Source organism: Chionomys nivalis, chromosome 2 (assembly GCF_950005125.1).
Source record: "Chionomys nivalis chromosome 2, mChiNiv1.1, whole genome shotgun sequence".
NCBI lineage: Eukaryota > Metazoa > Chordata > Mammalia > Rodentia > Cricetidae > Chionomys > Chionomys nivalis.
In genome coordinates this window covers 37,039,687-37,061,361 of record NC_080087.1, presented here as the reverse complement: position 1 = coordinate 37,061,361, position 21,675 = coordinate 37,039,687, and the positions used below count along the sequence as shown (strand labels likewise).

General features: G+C 40.9%; 1 protein-coding gene across 2 annotated transcripts in view; it reads right to left on the bottom strand.

The window, feature by feature from the left end:
- Nucleotides 1-13,538, bottom strand: part of Samd3 (sterile alpha motif domain containing 3) — a 41,669-nt gene extending 28,131 nt beyond the window's left edge. For both annotated transcript variants that reach the window (XM_057762746.1, XM_057762747.1), the window contains exons 1-3: nucleotides 13,417-13,538; nucleotides 12,643-12,832; nucleotides 9,489-9,593 (exon numbers count right to left, since the gene is read on the bottom strand). In XM_057762746.1, the coding sequence (XP_057618729.1) occupies nucleotides 9,489-9,593; nucleotides 12,643-12,832; nucleotides 13,417-13,495 (374 nt within the window). In that variant the 5' untranslated portion in view covers nucleotides 13,496-13,538. The remainder of the gene's footprint in view (nucleotides 1-9,488; nucleotides 9,594-12,642; nucleotides 12,833-13,416) is intronic.
- Nucleotides 13,539-21,675: the final 8,137 nt, after the last annotated feature.

The following is a 21,675-nucleotide window of genomic DNA, read 5'->3' as shown; positions in this document are numbered from 1 at the left end:
GCTCTGTTTCCAATTCTGGGTATAAAATAAGCCTGCAAGCCATTTAAAATATGTTAATGTGACCCCCCCTCCCAGTCTGAGAACATACTGTTTGCTAACTGATCAGTTCAGACGGTGATAAAAATACATATGCATGATAAAATTTATAATAAAGTGAGCAATGACAAATGGCAATGCCATTATTACAGTTTCAAAGTTGTTTCATATACTGACAAATGATAATTACATATATTTATAAGATTAAAGAGATACTGTGGTATACCTATGGTATATTTATACAATGGGAAATTATTGAGTCAAGCAGATTAACCTATCCATCATCCCCAATTCTCCTCAGTCACTTCACCTGCCCAGCTGAAACATTATATTTTTAAATTGCACACTAATTTTTTTTAAAATGATGAGATGGGAGTTCTCATAAAAGGCTCATTGGTTTTTCTAACTTTGTCTAAATTTAATAAGAATGAAAAATCATTCAGCTCTTTCCAAGAGCAGAGTAACTGTAGTTTAATGGGGTTCACATAGGGTAATAATGCTATTTCTGTGAAGAACAGGTTCAGCGGAATATCAGCCCACTAAGGAAAACCCTTGACAGGGAATATTGTTGAGCATCAGTAGGAAGCAGGAGAGACCTGGCTGTTACACGGGGGTAGGAACTCTTTTTGCAGTGTGCAGACCATTGCTTAGCAAGGTTAATGTATGATGATTTCTCTTAAGAGAATGAGAAAAGCAAACGGAAAGAATTCACATCCATATCTTCATTTAAATCCAAATGGTGCCTCCATGCACTCTCCCTGTGACTTTCTTTAATTTTTTTTATCTTAATCTCTTCTCAATCATTCTTTTGATAATGCTTTGTCATCAAGTCTCCCTTCTGTTTCGAAGGTTTATTTTTATGTGTATTTATGCAACATGTGTGGGTACCCAAGGAGGCCGTAAGAAGGCTCCATATTCTCTAGAGCTGGAAGGGCTCACAACTTGTAAGTTGTGAACTGCTCAGTGGAGGTATTGGGAACCTAACTTGGGTACTCTGGAAAAGCAAGCAGCAAGTGCTGTTAGCTGCTGAGCCCCTTCTCCACCTCCTAAGAGTCTCTTTTCCACGTTCTACCTCACATTGCCAATGATTTTACTTTGTTTACCTCCTATTCAAGGCTTCTGAAATAGTTCATCATTTTTTTTTTTAATTCTAGATACTCATTTGTGTTCACCTCCTCCCCAGATTCCATATTGAAGCCCTAACCTGTATGTGATATGACTACACCCGGGGACAGGCTTTATGCAGGTAACTTGAGCTAGATGAGGCCACGGAGGCTGACTGAGACTTAGCATCCTTTTATGAAATGCACCTTCTTTCTCAGGGTCATGTGAGGATGTAGAGAGAAGGTGGTTGTCTTAGATAAGGTGATTGCTGTGATGAAACACCATGACCAAAGCGACTTGGGAAGGAAAGGATCTATTTTGCTTATGTATGATCAGGGATAATTGAGGGAAGCCAGTGCAGGAACTCAAACCAGACAGGAACCTGGAGGCAGGAGCTGATACAGAGGCTATGAAGGAATGCTGCTTGTGGGCTTGCTCCTCATGGCTTACTCAGCCTGCTTTCTTAAAGAACCCAGGACCATCATCCCTGAGTGGCACTACCAAAAATGGGTTGGGCCTTCCAACATGGATCATTAATTAAGAAAATGCCTTACAGACATATCTGCTATCAACCTGATCTTTTGGAGGCATTTTCTCAATTGAGGGTCTTATCAGAGAACAAAATGAACACCATTGTGACCTTAAATTTGAGACTCTAAAATCAGAATATAAATTCGTATTGTGTAAACTACTCAGCCTGTGATAATTGTTGTGGCTAACACAGTGACTGATTTCCTGGTGGCTTTTACTGTGCATCTTCCTCTTAGTATAGTGAACCTTGGCATCTTTCATCCTCATTCCGTATCCTCAGGCGTCATGAAAATTTCTCACATTGTACCCCTTGCATTATCTATTCCTCATGATGATTTATGCTCCCACATTAATCTGGGTTTGATCACACAACTTCAAGTATGTTACTACCAGAGTTCTTCTTCCATAATAGCAAGCTACGAGCTTTACAAAGAGTCTGGAATGCACCAGTGTCATCAGCTTACTCCTCTCTTCCTCTCCCTCTTCCGAGCGAACGCTAAGCCTCTCCTCAGATGGATACTCATCGCTACTTTGGTAGCCCTACTGAGTCCTTCCTCGTGGAAGTAACAACACTGCCTGCTCCAGCATCGCATGTGGAGTCGCGACTATTCTTGCCTGTCTTGATCCCGTGTTGTGTAAGTGAACTCTTGCAAACCAGGACTTTTTAAATTAACCTTTTTTTTCTAGGTCCACAGGGAATATCACACTGAGAGCTGAGGGAGCCCTCAAGCACTAAAGCGCAGGCCCTTGGGTTCTAAGAGGCTGTAACAAGAGCCTGAAAAGTAAGAACTGTGATTTTTGTGACCTCTCAGCTCATCTGGCAGGGTCTCGGAGCTAAATCTCTCCCTCCCTCAGTCCCTCCCTCCTCTGTGTATGTTTGTATGTGTGTCTTCTGACTGTTGCCCTATTCTTTCTATTAATATTGCTGTGGGAAAGGGAGAGACAGAGAACCACTCTTTAGTTTTTGGCTCAAATGTAAGAATGTTAATAAATCCATTTTATATATTTGACGTCATTTTCCCTCTGTGCAGGTAAGTCACCAGGTCACACACCAGGTCTTTGTGACCAGGGACTGTAGTAACATTCCATCCTCATAGTGTGAAATGGATTGCATGATAATAGTGTTCTGAAAAGATCCAGGAATATGCAAAAAGGAGAGATGCTATATAGAAAGTGCTGTAAAAGCTGGGCATAACATTGCAAACCTGCAAACCAGCACTTGCGAGACAAAGGTAGAATGTGCAAGGGCATGTTTTACTGCATAGCAAGTTGAGGCCAGCCTGGGCTACAAGAAGCCCTGTCTCTCAAACAAAACAAAACAAACAAACAAAAATCAAACCAAGAACTTGCTATTGAAGACAGATAGTCTTTCATTCTATAAATTTGTGACAGAATATACAAAATTCACATCTTTCAAAATTCCTCAATCTTTTCAGAACATTGTTATCACAATCCATTCCACACAATGAGGACAGAATGCTATTGCAGCCCCTGGTCACAAAGGCCTGGATAGGGAGCTGGCAGCTTACCCAGAGGGAACATGACGTAAAATACATTTCTGTTATATTAGAACATCCCACACATGGCAAGGGAACCACTGTCTAGTAAGGCCTAGGGTATCAATGATAAGCACCACCATCAGAGTCGGCATCCCTACTCTGTCGGAGATGGAAAGTGAGACAAAGATCATGCTTCCACGGACTGAACCAAATGACCAACTTCCTCCAGCTGCTCTGATGTGACATTCCATTTCATTTTATTCTCTTTGCCTTTGAATTGGAGCTCTCTGAAGAACCCCCACACCTGTTGAAAACCCCAAGGACTGGTTGACTGACTAGAACTTCATGATTGTGGGGAGAGATGGGTTACTGTAGTGCTCCAGGAGCCAAACTTCCCTGGAAGATCAGTTTCCTCGTACTGCTTGCTATACACTTCTCTTCTGACCTAAGCATCTTGAGTAAAACCTTTGGAAGGTATTATTAAACTTAGCGGGACCACTGGCTTCCCAAAGCTCTAAAACCAAGGCTGTTAACAATACCTAAATTCTACAAAAGAGATAGCCTTGTTCTGCTGTAGCCCACCTATCTTATGTTTTCCTTTGTTCTGCTACTATTAAAGTTGTCATAGCATCTTCATCAGAGTAACCTGAATTTGTGTCTCTGGCCATAGTTACTCATCTTCTGTACAGAATTAACCTATCATTTATTTATGTATCAATTTATTTATTATTCTTAGTTTTGAGATTGAGTTGGAGCAGGGTCTCTCTCTGTGTAGCCCAGGTTAGCCTCCAACTCACTACATAACCCAGAAAGTTATGAGCACAGTGTAGCAGATGTTGCTTCCTGTTGCATTGTTTCCAACAATTCCTGGTGTGCAGCAAGTGCTTGTTCAGGCAACATTGGCATATGGAAGGAACGAGTGATGATTTAATCCTGACTTAGGTCAGCAGTCTTTAGATAAGTGTTTCCCGTTTTAAGGAACTAGCAGATATTTCACAGAGAATTGTAGGTAAATTTATTTTTTATCTACAGGATTCCTCATAGCCTCTATTATATGACTGTACACTGAGAGTTTCTAACCAAGGAATGGGGCTTAGCTTGTCATTGTCTTAACATAGATCTTTGGGAATGAGAGCCTGTAGACCCACAGGCCTGGGATTCAGTAGCTAAATATGGCTCTACCCACCTGTGTGCTCTCTGATGCCCTTGCAATGGCAACGATGTCTGTCCATGAGGTCTGGAAGCTTCTCTCCAACTCTTATTGTATACACAGGCCCACAGGACTCCTTGTTTGGTTTTCTATTGCAACTCTCAACCCATGGCCAGACCTTCTAGAACAGGAATGTCCCTATTCTATTCTAGAGCCTGAGTCCCAGGAGGGGACTGCTGCCCCAAACATCCTGGTATAAGCCTTGATCTTCCTCCTAGGACCACCTGTGAGAGTCGAGATTAGAATCTTTTAAATCTCACTGAACACCATGCTTGCCTTAACGCAAGCAATCGTTAAAATATATGCATGCCAACTGTGTGCCAGGTCCTAAGAACTTTTCATGTATTAACTCACTATTCTATTCATTTTCAGATGAGACAAAAGGCCCATTTAGGCTGCGGAATTTGTTAATTACTTGGTAAATGATGGTAAATGACAAAACCAGACTCCAAAACTAAGCTCTTAACTATCTGCTTGCCCCTGGTCCCCAGCCTTATTAACTCTGCCATCTCAGGGTTGACATGCTTATTCTTCCATCTCATACTTACAGTTACCCATTTCTCAGCTCATCAGCCGTGTAGAGGTGTGTGGGAGCCACTAGCTATGGTAGCGGGTCCCAAGACCTCCCATCTAATCACAAAGTTCTCCTGAAAGATTCATTTTCCAATCTGGTCATATAGATTTGATTCAACTATGAAGAAGTCATGGAAAATTTGTAAAATATTAGTCCTCTAAAGGTATGATTAGTCTCTGATAATCACCTCCCATGCCTCTTGGCCAACAGAACAAAGGACAGAAGTGGAAATGCCAATCACAAGGCTGGGACCTAGCACAGTGGTAGAGAGCTCCATTAGCATGTGTGAGTCCCCGATTTTATTCACCAGCATTGCTGAGAAGACCCGCTGCATATCTGATCAGAACTTGTACTGAGCAACTCTACCTGGGTTGCCAGGCTTTATTTACGAAGTCTTCCCTTTATTATAGTCTGGGAAAGAATGCATCCACAGCTGGGCTGTTGTCTGTTGTCTGAAACACCCATGTGAAAATGACCACAACTAATATATCAGAAATGTTGACGATCCATTGACATTTGCTTCACAGAGCAGAGGCAGGAAAAACTCATTCTACACCACCCCACAGCAGTAGCCAGACCACGAAAAAAGTCATTAATTCTTAAATATGCATGAAACCATGACTAACTTCCAATTATGCCCCAAGGCAGGAGCAAAGCCTGCAACATCTACTTAAAGTTCAAGTCGAGTATTTAAAGCAATGCGTAGGAAACCACAGTTTATTTGATTTCTTGCCTTATTGGTCACTAAAAGAGAAATGAACAGTTTTTAAGTATGTAAATAAAAGAAGAAAGAATTCCACTGCAGTAGAAACCATCCCCAATACGTCACCAGTACGTGATGATGTCACCTAATAATCCTTAAAGGTATTTAAACCATACAGTAACAAGTACCCATCACCAAGAAAAGTCCCCTGCTCCAGAGTGCCATGGTGTTTCAACCCCTGCGACAAATGTCTGCAACCAAAGACTTTTCCAGAGACTTTGACTACAACTAGAGTTAGGTGAGTTTGCAGCCTCTAGAGACCTGCTTTTTCGTTTTTATCTACAAATACCCTGCATGGAAAGCTTATTTGTTTCCACTGTCAGGAAACAAATATCCCAAATATCCTCAACTGCCTGTGTGACCTGGTAACAAGTGTCAGGTGCGTAGATGTGTCTCCCACCAAGTCCCTATGGGTATCAGGTAGTATTTTCATTCCAAATAGTTACAGAAACAATTTGGGGAAGGCAAGTGGAAAGGGACAGAACCCTGAAATTAGCACTTGCTCCACCATTCATTCTTGAAAGCAGTTGGCTTCATGAAAGTCTAGTGGGCAACACCTTCAAATTTATTGCCTGCTCTGAGTAAATGGGAAATACTTGAAGCTGAATTTGTAAGATCACCACATTTGCTATGGAATGCCTCAAAAGGTCTAAAAGGAAATTGCTGCTACTCAAATACATATCCTGTCTCCCCAGAGTATATTGTCTTTTTTTGGTTCACATTCATCAGCTCAGGTTTGGAAGCCTGATTGGATTTTGAGGTGCCAGAAGCTGAGATAAATTCACTCTATAAAATAACAGGATGTGGTCATTGTCTCTGAGGTGTTTATCGTCTGAGGAGGGAATAGACTTTAATAAACTAAGGTTATTGTCCCCTTTTGTGAGCAGAACAAGAATTACAAAGAAGGCACTATTTCTAGAAGAACTGAACCTGAATGATCTGGGTGTCACTGGAGGCTGACTAGTTTTAAAGGGTGGGCAGGCTTTAGGGTGGCAGGCGAGAGGACCACGCAGCCTAATGAAAAAGGAAACAAGAGGCCCTTGATGCATAACTATCAAATAGATAGAATGGCAGAAAGACAAAAGAAAAGAATGGAGGATGCCTTCAATTATTTTAGTTTACATGGCTGGAAAGAGATCAAACATGGTCATGAAATCTCTGTCCTCCAATCTATAGGACCTCTGTGATCTTAACTTGTCTCAGATTAGGAGAAGGTATTTGACCATGCATGGTCTGTGGGTTTTCTTTCCCCAGATACATGAATGAAACAGTAATGAATGACTGGGACTGTTGACATTGGAGATCTGAGCTATTATCAGAGAGGATTTCTATGGAGTTGGTTCTGGGTGAGGTAGTATAGAGGGAGCAGAGCATCCATCATCAGCAAAGGAAGGAAGCAGGCAGTGATGTGGGATTCCCCTCTGTATGCTGTGAATACCATTGGTTCATAAAGAAACTGGCTTGGCCTGATAGGATAGAACAGAGCTAGGATGGGAAAACTAAACTGAGTGCTGGAAGAAAGGAGGCGGAGTCAGGGAGAAGCCATGTAGCCCCACTGGAGACAGACTTCGGAACTTTACCCAATAAGCCACAGCTCGTGGCGATATACAGATTAATAGAAATGGCTTAAATTAATATGTAAGAGCTAGCAAATAAGAAGTTAGATCTAATAGGCCAAACAGTGATTTAATTAATACAGTTTCTGTGTAGTTATTTTGAGTCTGGGTAGCCGGGAAATGAACAAGTGACCTAGTGGCCTTCTTCACAAGGCAGGCAAGGAAGGAAGAACAGAAGAAAGAGGTCCAGAACCAGACCCTTGGAGCCAGGGGAGCTTAAAGATTCTGCCTAAGATGTTATTAGTTGTTTTTCTTACAATAAGCCCATTTTGTCTTTAGTTTTCATGAACTTTTGTTTCTTAAACTCACATGTGCTTGAAGGTAGGAGACTGATTCATGTTTATGAGTCATATATGTATGCGTGCATGTGTGCGTATGTATGTATGTGTGTGTATAAATATAATATATATACACTATATTTATATATGTATATATTTAAATATAATTTGAGGTCTTTTTTCCAGATGGATGGGTAATAGGTGATCTAATACAGAAACCCACAGCTTAGGAGATATTTCTAGGTGAACGGCTGTGGGCAAATATATTCTGCTTCCTAAGTCTTTCCATCTCTCTCAACTTCTAAAGCAGTCTTGTTTTCATTTCTTCCACTTGGTAGGTGCAATGGAGAACGGTAAATATGAGGATAATTGTTCGTGTTTTACAACAGAGGATTGAGGACGTGGTAAGGAGGTAGATACCACTGGCCATAACCCTCACCCATGGCTCTCCTCCCACTTCTGTAGTGGCAGCAGCAGCACTAGCAGTGTTAGAGAGGGCATTTGGAGACTCACAACTCACCCGGTGTACCTGGAGTCACAGCCAAGGAAAGCTTCAGGAATCAACTGCACCGTGGGCAGAAAGGTGGGAATGAAGCTTCCTTGAAAATGGATTTGCATTTTCTGAACCATTCCTTGAACCACGAATTCCCAAGGGACTGATTTTCTGCCTCTCCTGTTCGTTGTCCCAAGCTGTAGTATACCTAGACTTTTGTTTCATTTTGAGATGGGTTTCCCTCAGCTGCCCAGGGTGACACCTTCAGCCTCTCAGGTAGCCGCTATTTATTAAAAGCCTGTACCAATGAGCACAGCTCTCCTTTCCATCTTCTAGTCCACCATCCCCAAAGGAACTATGGAATAAAGGCGGCTGAGCTGTAATCCAGAGGCTGTCAGGAAACTGTCTGGAAATCCCTTGACTTCCCCAACTCTCAGTTTTACTCATTTATTAAAAGAGAAAGCAAAATCTCCTTTCTTTGTGGGCTGTGCCAGGGAGACTATATAATGATAATGTAAAGGGGTTGTAAATACACACACACACACCACAAAGGACCATAGTCCTGGTTGGTTGCTATGGATATTTCTCTCATACCTGAAAAATGCTTCGCTCTGCAAAGCCTCCTACCATGCATGGTAGCTGAACGGACCTCCTGAAATGCTTCACTCTGCAAGGACTTCTACCATGCTTGGTGGATGCATAGCCCACTCTGCAGGAACTCTTACCATGCAAAGCAGATGCATGGACCATCTGAAATATTTCACTCTGTAGGGATCCTTACCATTCACAGTGAATGAATGAAATGGATCACCTGGTCTGGGTGACTGTAAGAGGCTAGAGGAGGATGCAGAGGCGCCTCTTATCTGCTACCACCTTATCAGTTTTGTCTGAGCACTGGATTCCGACTTGTGGTTCTCTAGGTTCATAGTCATCCCCCCCCCATTTGGTGCAATGGAACCCAGACACTGAAATATCACCAGAAAATTTAACGAGCTGCTTATGAGAACAGTGCCTCCCTCTGGAATAGTCAAGTTAAAGCAGCCTCCAAAATTCAAGGCAAAACCAAAGATTTTGTTTTTTCACTCAATTCAAAATCTATGGGACGTTATCTACAAATTACCCTGGATAGATTATGATGGAGGAATATACTTTTTCCCAACAAAGGATAAACACTTGAAATAAACGTATAGAATCATCAAAATTCCATTGTCAATTCAGCCTTGATATTTTATCCAGTATCTCCATTCCTTGATAAAAGCTTGCCTTTTAGGACAATGAAAAAGATTTAATAAAAATTTACATTTAGTGTATTTAAACACATGAAATTTTATAAACAAAGACAAATACCATTTGGCTTTAAAATATTATAAAGTTGGCATCTCACCTTTGCTTCAATACTCTTTGGTCAATGAGCCCATTATCAAGGTTTTCCACTGGATACAAAGATGTCTGGTCCCCATAGCCTGTGGGACTGGAGCTCTCTTCGTGCCTGCAGTAAAGGGGAAGAGCTGTGTGATTGACATGGGGTGTTAAACAGAAGCATCAACCACTGATCTCATGGTGTTCTAAAGGGAAGGCTCAGCTCGTCTTCACCCTTATCCAAGCGCACATGCGGCTCATGGCTAAGAACACTGATTGCAAAAAAGACCCTAGGCATGATCGCCTCACCCAGTGACTTCTTTATGGAGCAGACTGCTGCCAGTTTACCTTACTGCCTTCATGAGTCTGGCAGAGGGTTTGTGTGTGTATATTAGAAGCCAATCTCAGTTGTCATTTCTCAGGAGCCTTCAACCTTGTTTTATTGTGAATTGGGACCTGCTGGTTACTCTAGGCTGGCTGGACAGTGGCCCCAGGTATCAGCCTTTCCCTGTTTCCTCAGTGCCTTTCATGAGGTCACTGTGTAGTGAGCATGTGTCTTCATGCTTACATAGCAAGCAGTTATAACTGAGCCATCTCCTCAGCACCCGATGTGGCATGTTTTTAAATCGTGTTAAGATAAGACTTTCCTTTGCGAAGTGATGGTGATAGCAGAGTCTGTCTTTCTCTGTAAAAATTCTTGCAGTAAAAACAAATGTTTAGCTGTGTCTGGCCTCTCTGCAGCTCCCTACTATTTTCAAGGGATTTTTTTTTATTATCATAAAATCTGTTCCTCTTAGAACTGCACTCCATCACTTTCAAGTGAGGAAACCCAGAAGCCCAGAATGGAAGAAAAGTTGCTCACGGCCGCAGGTTTAGTTTTGTGTGTCAGAATCTGCACCTATTTCCTCCTGTTTTCCCTTCACTGATCTAATGAAAACAACAATTGAAAAGCAACTGCACAGTAGACATTCCTGTTATCTGTGCAGTTTTGAATAGGATGCATTCTCTTCAGATGTTTCTTTGCAAAACACTTTACCAGGGAACCACTGAATGGAATTTGAATCAAGTTTAAAACCCATTTGCTCTCTCTGATTTAACTGTTTCATAGACTTTTAAGAATAGATCAAAAGAATCATTTATTCTGTATTTCATCTTACAGTTGGACAGGCTCAAAATAAAGTAGCAAAAAGTCAAACAAATGCCCAAGATCAGATGAGTAGCAAATATAGCAAGGGATCGGAAATCACGTTTAGTTGTGCACCAAGTTTCTGGTCTTTATTAAGTATTTTTACAAATGTTTGACTCCATGGCGTATATTCATGTCTGCTTTATCATTGTCCTCAAATGACAACATATTCTTTAAGTACAATGTGCTTGGTAAATATAACCAACAGACAACTTGTGATTTCACACAAGAACGCTTTCACCGAAACACATGACTACACAAATCCTTAAAGGAAGCTGGGAACTTGCTGGGATAGAGCAATAAACTCACATTCATAAATCTCTGCTGCCAGTCTGCTCAGCCTTGGCTACAATTGAAACTAGCATTCATAACCTGGTTAAGAAAGCTTCAACTAACAAAGGACTATGTTGGTCTGGTTAAAGGGAGCAAAGATTTGCCACGAGAATATGATGTCTCAGTGCAAATTTAAGCAGTAAAGAGTGCAGTTTCAGTCTGTAGATGAAGACACAAGATCTCCAACACAGGAACAAAATCAATCCAAGCCAGTGGTAAAAGCAGGGATAAAGCCCTGAGCTCTTGGCAGTCCAACCAGCTCCAGTGTGCCACAGAGCAGTGTAAGTGGACTTAATGGCTGCCGGTTTTCCTTTGAGCTGTGCCCAAGGAAAGATCAGGATTCCAGTCAATGGGGAGGGACTTCCAGTTCAAAAGTTCTAGCCACGCCAAAGTTCTGGGAAACATTGCAATCTCTTTGAAGTTTATGCCTCCCTTTTGCTAGAGAGAATTACAATTGTACAATGGGAATTCTGCAAAGTCACAGACCCAAGACCATGCCTCAACCATGTTTGGAAGAAATCCTTCAGATATGTCACTTGCAGAATTTCCAGTTTGATCTCATTTATAATAATAATAATTATTATTAGTTTTTAAAAAGACAACATCTAACTCTAGCCTAAATCAGACTCAAACTCACAAGAATCCTTCTGTCTCAGTCTCTCAAGGACTGGAATTATAAATCAACCATGTCCTACTCTTCAGCCCAATATAAGACTAACCCTTCACAGCTACCTGTCCCAAATATCTAAATACTCTAGAAATTAAATTACTTAAGCCAAGTCCCTCTAACATTATATTGCTTATCAAGAAAAAGAGAAGTATTTATAATTACAGGACTAATTTCAGGAAAGGTAAAAATAAAATGATACCCATCTTACCTTTTTTGTTTTTAATGAACAGTGATTGGTCAATAGCAAATATTTAGCCTTAAAAGTCTTGGCAAGTCTTAAACATAGAAACACGAAACCAGAGTACCTGAGAGCATCTTGAAGCATAGATTTGTGAAATGAACATTTTAATTAATAAATCTTGTTATCATTCCTTTAGATTGAAAAGTCAGATGTGAAAACAAGCAAAGCCACCCTCCAACCTTTGAGATTTTATCTGACACCATGAATTTTCTGCACAATGTCTCCAGTGTTCTGTCACAGTGTTCCGTATTTTATGACTAACTCCGAAAGAATCATGAAGCTCAATTGTGGCAAAGGGGTGAGCAAATTCTATTGTGAGGGTCCTAAAGAAGAGAGTATAAATTGTATACCAAAGGAAGATCTAAGCAAATAAACACACAAATGAACAAACAGCTTGGGACAAGGCAGAGGCACAGCCACAGATCCTGGTGGTAGCTCGGTTACTGCAGCTTGTCCCCTTTCCACAACTTAACATGCATTTTTACTGTTGGCTCTGCAACTGCTCCTGAAGGAACTTCCTGCCTGCAGCATTGCCCTAACAACCCCAGTCAGTGTTTAAAGACCAGTGGAAAGAAAAACAACAGATCCTGACCCAATTCTTCATAAGCATCAGTCCAATAGTAGAAACACTGTGCACACCATCTAGCTGAAAATTGGCCACAGTTTTGAAAGAGCTTTGATTGCTTGCCACGAGGCAGAAGCCATGCAGAAACAGAACAAAAACCAAGCCTGTTCACCCTTGTACTCACTCAGGGGTAGCTTGTGCCAGGGTCAACAGGGATGTCTCTCTGGGACCTCCAGTGGGCTTCAGCCATTGATTGCTCTGCTTGTATTTTTTAATGAAGTCCAGCAGAACAGCCTGGTGTCCAATTTTCTTGACTAGTTGCTGGATCATCCGGTCATTAAGAGCCAGGAGTGCGGCTCCACTGACTTCTTCCTCTGGGAAAAAGAAAATTAGCTTTCATATCACTTCCCACTAAAGCATGGGCATGGAAAAAGAGAGAAAACAAGTTTTCTAGTATTTAAAGGATCATCTAAACTTGCAATAGCCGTGTCTGTCAGTGTTCTGATAGTGCATAGTTTTGACTTCATGTCCCCTGCTAAAAAGTTACCAGAACACAGAGTCTCGATATAAAAACTTTTTGTATACACATTAACGCCTTCTCCAGGCCAATTTTAACAGCCAAAAGAAATAGAAGGTCTTTGGGGGAGGCTGTTTTATATTACCTCCTAGTTGATGTTTCATATTGGCACATCCCACACGGTATAAAACACATGTGATTCCATGAGACAAAAGAAACGCACAATGTCTGTATCAAAAGTAACTCCCATGAGTTTGCAATCGTCTATGCATCGCTTCTCTTCAGAGCGTGGTAGGTAAACAGCCCCAGTCTGTAGAAAAGAGACGAAGTTCTTCACCCAAACAGCTCCTTTTCCACCACTGGCAGACACTAGGTAACAAAGGCAGCCTTCACGCAACTGCAGGGCTCAAATCAAATTCACTGGAAGAATAAAGGACTCACCTTGAAACCTGGGGACTAGCTCACCCAAGTTTTTCTCCACCAACCACTTGCAGACCTCATCCACTGACCACGCTTCCATTGCCGGGTTCTTGTCAGTACACCTGTAGAAAGAAAGGTGAGGATGACCTTCCTTCCTTCCTTCCTTCCTTCCTTCCTTCCTTCCTTCCTTCCTTCCTTCCTTCCTTCCTGTTGGTCCTTGATTTCTTTTCTTCTTAGTCACCTCTCTACTCTGCTACACTCTTTTCAATATTTAGCTCTTAAAAAGATTAGTTTTTTTCTTTTTACAATGCACACTTAGAAGTTGCTAATAAAACAAATACTTGCTTTAAACGTGGGTTTTTAGCCTATTGCCTACTCTCATGTCTTCACCGCCTCCCACTTTAATTCCACAGGCATCCCTCAGTTTAACTCACAGGCAGCCCGCGCATACAATGGCACCCAATCCTGTACCATTAACACCTAGGTTTCTTCACAAAGAACAGAAAGGTGTGAAATCATCAGGAAGTGGTTGACATTTACAGAGGGGTGGGCAGGGGAGAAAGGGAGGACTGGATCAGATAGAAGCCTGACTGAGAGATATGAATAAACCAGGATGGTTTAACCCCTTCTTCTCCCAGCTAGAAGAGGGGGCTTCCCACCACCCTGGCAGCTTTGGATTAGCAGATAAATGTCCCTGCCAGTTTCCTCTGGGGAAGGTGACTTCAAATATCACTCTCCCATCCTTCCAGTAATTGCTCTCACATATTCTATTACATTCTCAAATGGTACCAAACACCACTATAACTGGTAAAGTAACTAGTATAATTTTTTAAAATTGGCTGGGAAGATTCAATATTAGGAAATAATTGAAATGTTAATGTCGAAGGGAAAGAAGCAAGCACAAACTTTGCCAGGTAAATTCTTAACTACTCACTGACTTTTCAGCCACAATCCTACCCTATCAACTTCCATCGTTTTCCTATTTTCTCGAGGAAGGGTCTTTCCTATCTTTATAATTCAACCCAGGGGACTTCTAACAAATTGATAGAAGCAAAAAGCAATCCTAAAATACATTAACCTTTCACCGTTACTTTCAATGTTGACTTTTATTCTAGATGATTTATCATTTCGCTGTATGATACTATTTTATAAAGAGAGCGAGAAAAAGTTTTATTGGTGGAATTGGAATTATGAGGAAAAATAAAACACAAATGTATTTGTTTATGCGTTTAACCTTTATTGCTGGAAGTTTTAAAAAGAAACATTTTTGCTTGTGTGTGTGTGTTCAAGTAAGTTATGTTAGACTAAGACCGGTGGGAAGAAAAAAGATGTATCCTTCATTCAGGACAGTCTGATAAGAACAGACTTCAAAAGCAATTTCCTAGAAAACAAGAAACTTCAAAGTAACAGGCCACATATTCCTAAGTATCCACAAACACGCACTGGAAAAACTGAAAACAAGGGTTAAATACAGAAGCACACCTTCTGAATCCCAGCAGTGGATCTAATTTGCTTCAGCAAACAGTAGCCACAAAGCTCCTCCCCCAGGCTAAGCAGCAATCGCTGGGTGTGAAAAGTCATTATTTGCAAGCCGCTGGTGTAAATTAAAAATCACACCTTTCTGTCACACTTCTGGCTTCCTTGCAAAGAGTAAGAGTTAGAAAAAAAATAGAAAAGTAAGAAAGGAGAGGGAGAGAAAAACAATCTCTAAATACCAATATTAGACGGTATGCAGAATAGAAGACCCTGCCTTGCAGGCAGCCATCGATAGGAGAAAGGAAAGGAAAACAATGTTTGGAAGCATAGGTATTTTTAGTTGGTAGGAATTTACTCTAATTCTTCTTCTGATAAATACACAACAATTATTGAATAATGAGCTCAGACAAGCTGGTAGTTTTTATTTTGGTTTTTCTGAATATTAAGTAAAATATTATTGCTACCTAGGCAATTAGACACTGTTACCTTAGAAAAAGCACTACACCCAGTGAGAAAAAAAATGTTATCAAGGAGCTTCGGGTTAACTTTCTGAAACCTTGAAAATATGTCAAAAGATGAGGGCAAGTACTCGCTCTAAATACTTACTTCACACAATAGCAAGAAAAAAAAAGAGGCCGGGCAATGGTGGCGCACGTCTTTAATCCCAGCACTCAGAAGGCAGAGGCAGGCAGATCTCTGTGAGTTCCAGACCAGCCTGGTCTACAAGAGCTAGTTCCAGGACAGGCTTCAAAGCTACAGAGAAACCCTGTCTCGAAAAACCAAAAAAAAAAAAAAAAAAAAGAAAAAGAAAAAAGAAAAATTAGTATCATGTATGAGCACACCAGCCAACAACTCTAATTCTATTAAGTTTTATTTCCATGAAATAAATTTATATTAAATATTAAAGGGACGGGACCTTCTAACTAAAGCCACAAAGAGATAAAATTTAAGGAAAAGCAGCCTACATAGAAGGGAATTTTATTTAATAAATTTTTGCTAAACTCCAAGGAAGATAATAACATAGACTGCTATGAGCATGACTTAAAATGTGTAATATAATACAAAGTATTAACCACAAAGGAGCAGTTTTTAATATTTTAGTAAAATATTAAAAGATCTTGCTTTTTTTTCTGTTTCCATCTTTTATTTTCCTGCAGTCTAAAAGCTACGACAAGAAGGTTTCTAAGAGCACAGACATTAAGGGCCTCATTGAATAAATGGGACCTCCTGAAACTGAGACGCTTCTGTAAAGCAAAGGACACTGTCACTAAGACAAAAAGGCAGCCTACTGACTGGGAGAAGATCTTCACCAACCCCGCAACAGACAAAGGTCTAATCTCCAAAATATATAAAGAACTCAAGAAACTAGACATTAAAATGATAATTAACCCAATTAAAAAATGGGGCACTGAACTGAGCAGAGAATTCTCAACAGAAGAAGTTCAAATGGCCAAAAGATACTTAAGGTCATGCTCAACCTCCTTAGCGATCAGAGAAATGCAAATCAAAACAACTTTGAGATATCATCTTACACAAATCAAAAACACCAATGATAGCCTTTGCTGGAGAGGTTGTGGAGAAAGGGGTACCCTCATCCATTGCTGGTGGGACTGCAAACTTGTGCAACCACTTTGGAAATCAGTGTGGCGGTTTCTCAGAAAAATTGGGATCAACCTACGCCTGGACCCAGCAATAGCACTCTTGGGAATATACCCAAGAGATGCCCTATCATATGACAAAAGCATTTGTTCAACTATGTTCATAGCAGCATTATTTGTAATAGCCAGAACCTGGAAGCAACCTAGATGTCCTTCAATGGAAGAATGGATGAAGAAAGTGTGGAATATATACACATTAGAGTACTACTCTGCGGTAAAAAACAATGACTTCTCGAATTTTGCATGCAAATGGATGGAAATAGAAAATATTATCCTGAGTGAGGTAACCCAGACCCAAAAAGAAGATCATGGGATGTACTCACTCATAATTGGTTTCTAGCCATGGATAGGGGCCACTGAGTCTATAATTTGTGATCCTAAAGAAGCTAAACAAGAGGGTAAACCCAAGGAAAAACATAGTTATCCTCCTGGCTATGGGAAATAGACAAGGTTGCCGGGCAAAAAATTGGAATCTTGGGGATGGGGTGGGATGGGGGTAAGGGGAGATGGGGAGAGAAAAGTGTGAAGAAGAAGATGAGGGGAACTTGGGGAAACGGGATGATTGGGGATAAAGGAAGGTTGGATAGGGGAGCAGGGAAACTCATATCTTGTTAAGGGAGCCACCTAAGGGTTGGCAAGAGACTTGAACTTGGAGTGGCTACCAGGTGCCCAGGGCAATGTCCCCAGTTAGTTCCTTGGGCACCTGAGGATAGGGAACCTGAAATGAACCTATCCTATAGCCGTACTGATGAATATCTTGCATATCACCATAGAACCTTCATCTAGCGATGGATGGAGATAGAGACAGAGACCCACACTGGAGCACCGGACTGAGCTCCCAAGGTCCTAATGAGGAGCAGAAGGAGGGAGAACATGAGCAAGGAAGTCAGGACCACGAGGGGTGCACCCACCCACTGAGACAGTGGGGCCGATCTATTGGGAGCTCACCAAGGCCAGCTGGACTGTGACTGAAAAAGCATGGGATAAAACCGGACTCTCTGAACATGGGGGACAATGAGAGTTGACGAGAGGCCAAGGACAATGGCACGGGGTTTTGATCCTACTTCATGTTCTGGCTTTGTGGGAGCCTAGACAGTTTGGATGTTCACCTTCCTAGACCTGGATGGAGGGGGGAGGACCTTGGACTTTCCACAGGGCAGGGAACCCTGACTGCTCTTGGGACTGGAGAGGGAGGAGAAGAGGAGTGGGGGGAGGGGGGGAGAGGGGCGGGAGGAGTGGGAGGGAAATGGGAGGCGGGGAGGAGGCAGAAAAATTTTTTTTCAATAAATTTTGGTTTTTCGAGGAAAAAAAAAAAGGTTTCTAAGAGCTTTGCTTGTAGAACATGTTCTCGTCCGGAAAAGTTCCTCATCACATCCTACAAAGAGCTTCCAACTTTCCGGACAGAACAAAACGAGCCATGGAGAAGAAATATGCTAAGCCACAGCTGTCATATTGTCCAGAGTCTAGGCCGTTGTGTTGGGTAGCAGTCTTGGTAGCATTTGAAGTGACAGCATCAGGGTGCTGGTCACCACCTTATCTACTTGGACCAACATCATCCCACCCATTGCTAGACAGGATGGTCTGCACCCTGGAAGAGTCAATGAGGATTCCTTTCTTACTTCAGTTAGCAGGATGTTTGCTGCAGATAACCCAGTTCAGGGTGAGCAGATGTATGGAGATACATAAGATGCCTGCTGCCAGAGAAGCAGGGCAAGGCAGGGCTCGTTGGGATGGGGAACAATGCTGGAAAACACCAGGCTACTGAATTTCCCTCTAGCATCTGGGAAATTACAGAAGTCTTGGTTTGGAATGTGATGATAGATGCACTTTAAGCAGTGAAGGAGCTGGGAAGCTACATGATAGACAGTGTCGCTTGGATTTATGAGCTGTTTGTAGATCGGCTTGGGCTTGGGAGTGCCATTGATTGAGAGAGTGTTTAGTGCTTTCACAAGGTTATTTAGGCAGCAAAGTCAGAAGACTACAAGAAAGGATTCTTTCTTGAAGTAAAAGTCACATGTGCTAGAAGAGTTTAATTTCCTCTGGCGTTAATACAAGTGTCAATTTTCAGTCATTTTTCAAAGTGTAGATTTTTTTAAAGCCCTAAACTCTTATAGGAATAATATTTCATTTTTCCCCATCAATTTTTGCCAGAAAAACATCAACGACTACCAAGCTGGCAACACTCATCGAGGTGGCGCATGAGCCATAGGAACTGGCCGATTTTGTACACACAAGAGTCCGCAATTAAAGGTGTTCGGTGAAATAACTCAACAGAAGTCCACCTGCATAGTCTGCCCAAGACATGGGGCTCAGTTCCCAGCCCCCACACCAAAATATTTACAATGCCTCAGCTGTATGATTGGAATTTTTGATTGTTTGGCTTCGGTCTTTGATCCTTTTCTCCAGCAGATCTTTTCAGAGGGATCTATAATTTACCACTTGTGTGAAACTGAGGAAAAGGGAAAAGAGTGAGCACAAGAATTGTTACCTAATTTTATTTATTTATTATTGTATGTGTACCTGTGTGTGTGTGGAGGGGGCGGTGAGCACATGTCACAGTCTGCCGTGGACTCACAAGGTGGTTTTGTGATGTGTTTCTCTCCTTCCACCTTTGCATGGGGTCGAGGAATTAAATTCAATTGTCAGACTCGCCCTTACATTTTATATTCTCATGTTTATCAAGACACAATCTGGGAGGTTTAATTAAAATAATGAAGGAGAGCAGCCCTGAGTAGGGTCTTCAGTCTCTTTCATGACTTTTCAGTCACAAACACCTGGGTCACTTGACCTTCCTGTCATCCTTACCTGGTTCCTGCTTCTGAGCACTTTATGGTCAAAACTCAGGGCTTGGGAGCAGAGCAATTATCTTCCCAGCTCTTGGTAGAGACATAATGTCAAACTGCTGTTTGTGGCTGTCAGTTCTTTCAAAATTCATTTATAAATTCCAAATAAAGTTATTATGTTTTACTTTCTAGTGTTCAGATGGGGAAGAAAGAGGCTGAAATATTTTACAGAATGACTTTAGCTGCTGGACAATAAAACATATCCTACAGTTAGAATAAAGATACGGGCCATGTAAAGGAGCAAAAGGGATTCGCTTTCTAGCACAGGAAGTAGAGTGGGAACAGGGAAATGGAAATTCACAACTGGGAGAGCTAAGACCACTGCTCAAAATTAGTGTCAAGAAAAGGCATTAATGAACACGTTGTGTTAAGACAATGCTCATATCACCTATAAAACAAATAAGCTATTTAATTGAATTAAATGTTTAAATGGAAAATTAATTAAAATGACAAAATATGATTACATAAAACAAATAATGAATATATTTCACTAATATATATATATTATATAATACATATGTAAACATATATATGAGTCCTTAAAACCAACAGGATAAGTATGTCAATATTTAAAAATAATGTACAATTTATGAACTAAATTTTAAACCTAAACTATCTCATGTTCTTTGTAATAAAGATAATTAACTTTCATTTTGATTTATTCTGTTTGAAAATAACCTCAGCAAAGGCTCAGGTCCTGAGTGTGTCCTGCATTGTTACAGGAGCAGAGACCGGTAGAGCTTTTCTGCCTTGTTGTTTTCATTTTATGGGTAAAAGTCATGCAACTTTTAGAGACGATTCATATAAAATTTTGTAGCATGGCTTTGAATTCTAATCTAACTGATTTAAAAGCCACTATTATTGCCAATAAACTTCTAAAATATCCCCACCAAATGACACTGAATTAATACTTCATAACATTACATAGAGAAGAAATGAACACAAGACCATGTGGCACAGCAAGCACATGTTAGAACAGTGTGTGAGTTAACTAATGAATGGAACATTATGCAAACCAGAAGTACTGTGGAAAAACACTACCTGGAGAAACAGCAGAGAAGTATGGTTCAATGACAATACATCCAAAATAACATGACCTAAGCGTGTGAAGAGAATAAAGTATGACATCTCTCTGTGCTCTGCCACTTTTGTCTTGTTGTAGGTTCTTGCCATCAGAGTGTTTTATCCTGGGTACCAAGTTTTATCCACTGCTGTAGAAGCACTTAGCACAGTGATTCTCAACCTGTAGGTCTCGACCCATTTGGGAGTCGACTCTTTTACAGGGGTCACCTAAGACCACTGGAAAACATAGATATCTACATTTGGATTCATAACAGTAATAAAATAAAGCTATAAAGGAGCAATGAAAATAATTTGATGGTTGGGGGTCACCAGAGTATGAGGAACTGTTTTAAAGGGTCGCAGCATTAGGAAGGTTGAGAACCTTAGTGTCTCAGGACAGCAGCAGTTGCTCCAGGACAGTTCCTTTTCCTGAGTTTCTTGCGTGGGAGTGTGCAGGGGGAAGAGGTGCTACTGAGGGGTGCGAAGTTGCTGTTCACCCACCTATTGAATTAATAACTTTCTTTTTAAAAATGGATCTTTGCCAGGCAATGGTGGTGCACGCCTTTGATCCCAGCACTTGGGAGGCAGAGGCAGGTGGATCTCTGTGAGCTCGAGGGCAGCCTGGTCTATAAGAGCTAGTTCCAGGACAGGCTCCAAAACCACAGAGAAACCCTGTCTTGAAAAACCAAAATAATAATAATAAAAAAAATGGATCTTCTAGTTCATCTCATATGAGTCAGCTGTGGACTCTTCGTGAAAACATTGACTATTGATGCCCAATGCCTTTCCCAAAAGTATTGTAGTTCAGTTGGATTGGTGTGAGCCCTGTAACTGTCCTTAGAGTTTTATAAACCTAGTGTATAAAGTGTACTTAGGAACCTGATTATAAAGTTGTTTTTTTTTTTTTGTGGAAAAATATGTAAAACATGAAATTACTGTTTTACCCCTTTAAGGTAAATTTACATCACTCTGAAAGCATCACTGTCCATTTTTAAAGACCTTGTCACTAAAAACTCTGCTCATCAACCATAGCTCCTAATTCCTAACCTTTGGGGGCAAGGATTAGACTTTCTGTTCCTATGAAATTTTAATTTAAAGGTTTTGTTCACGTAAATACTTATGTTGAATATTTTAACCCCATTATTACCCTCTTTTACACCATTCTGAAATTCTTCTTACAAAAAGAACCCTCCTGGTTTTTTTTTAATGACCCACAGAATTTAATCATGATTGCTAGCAGG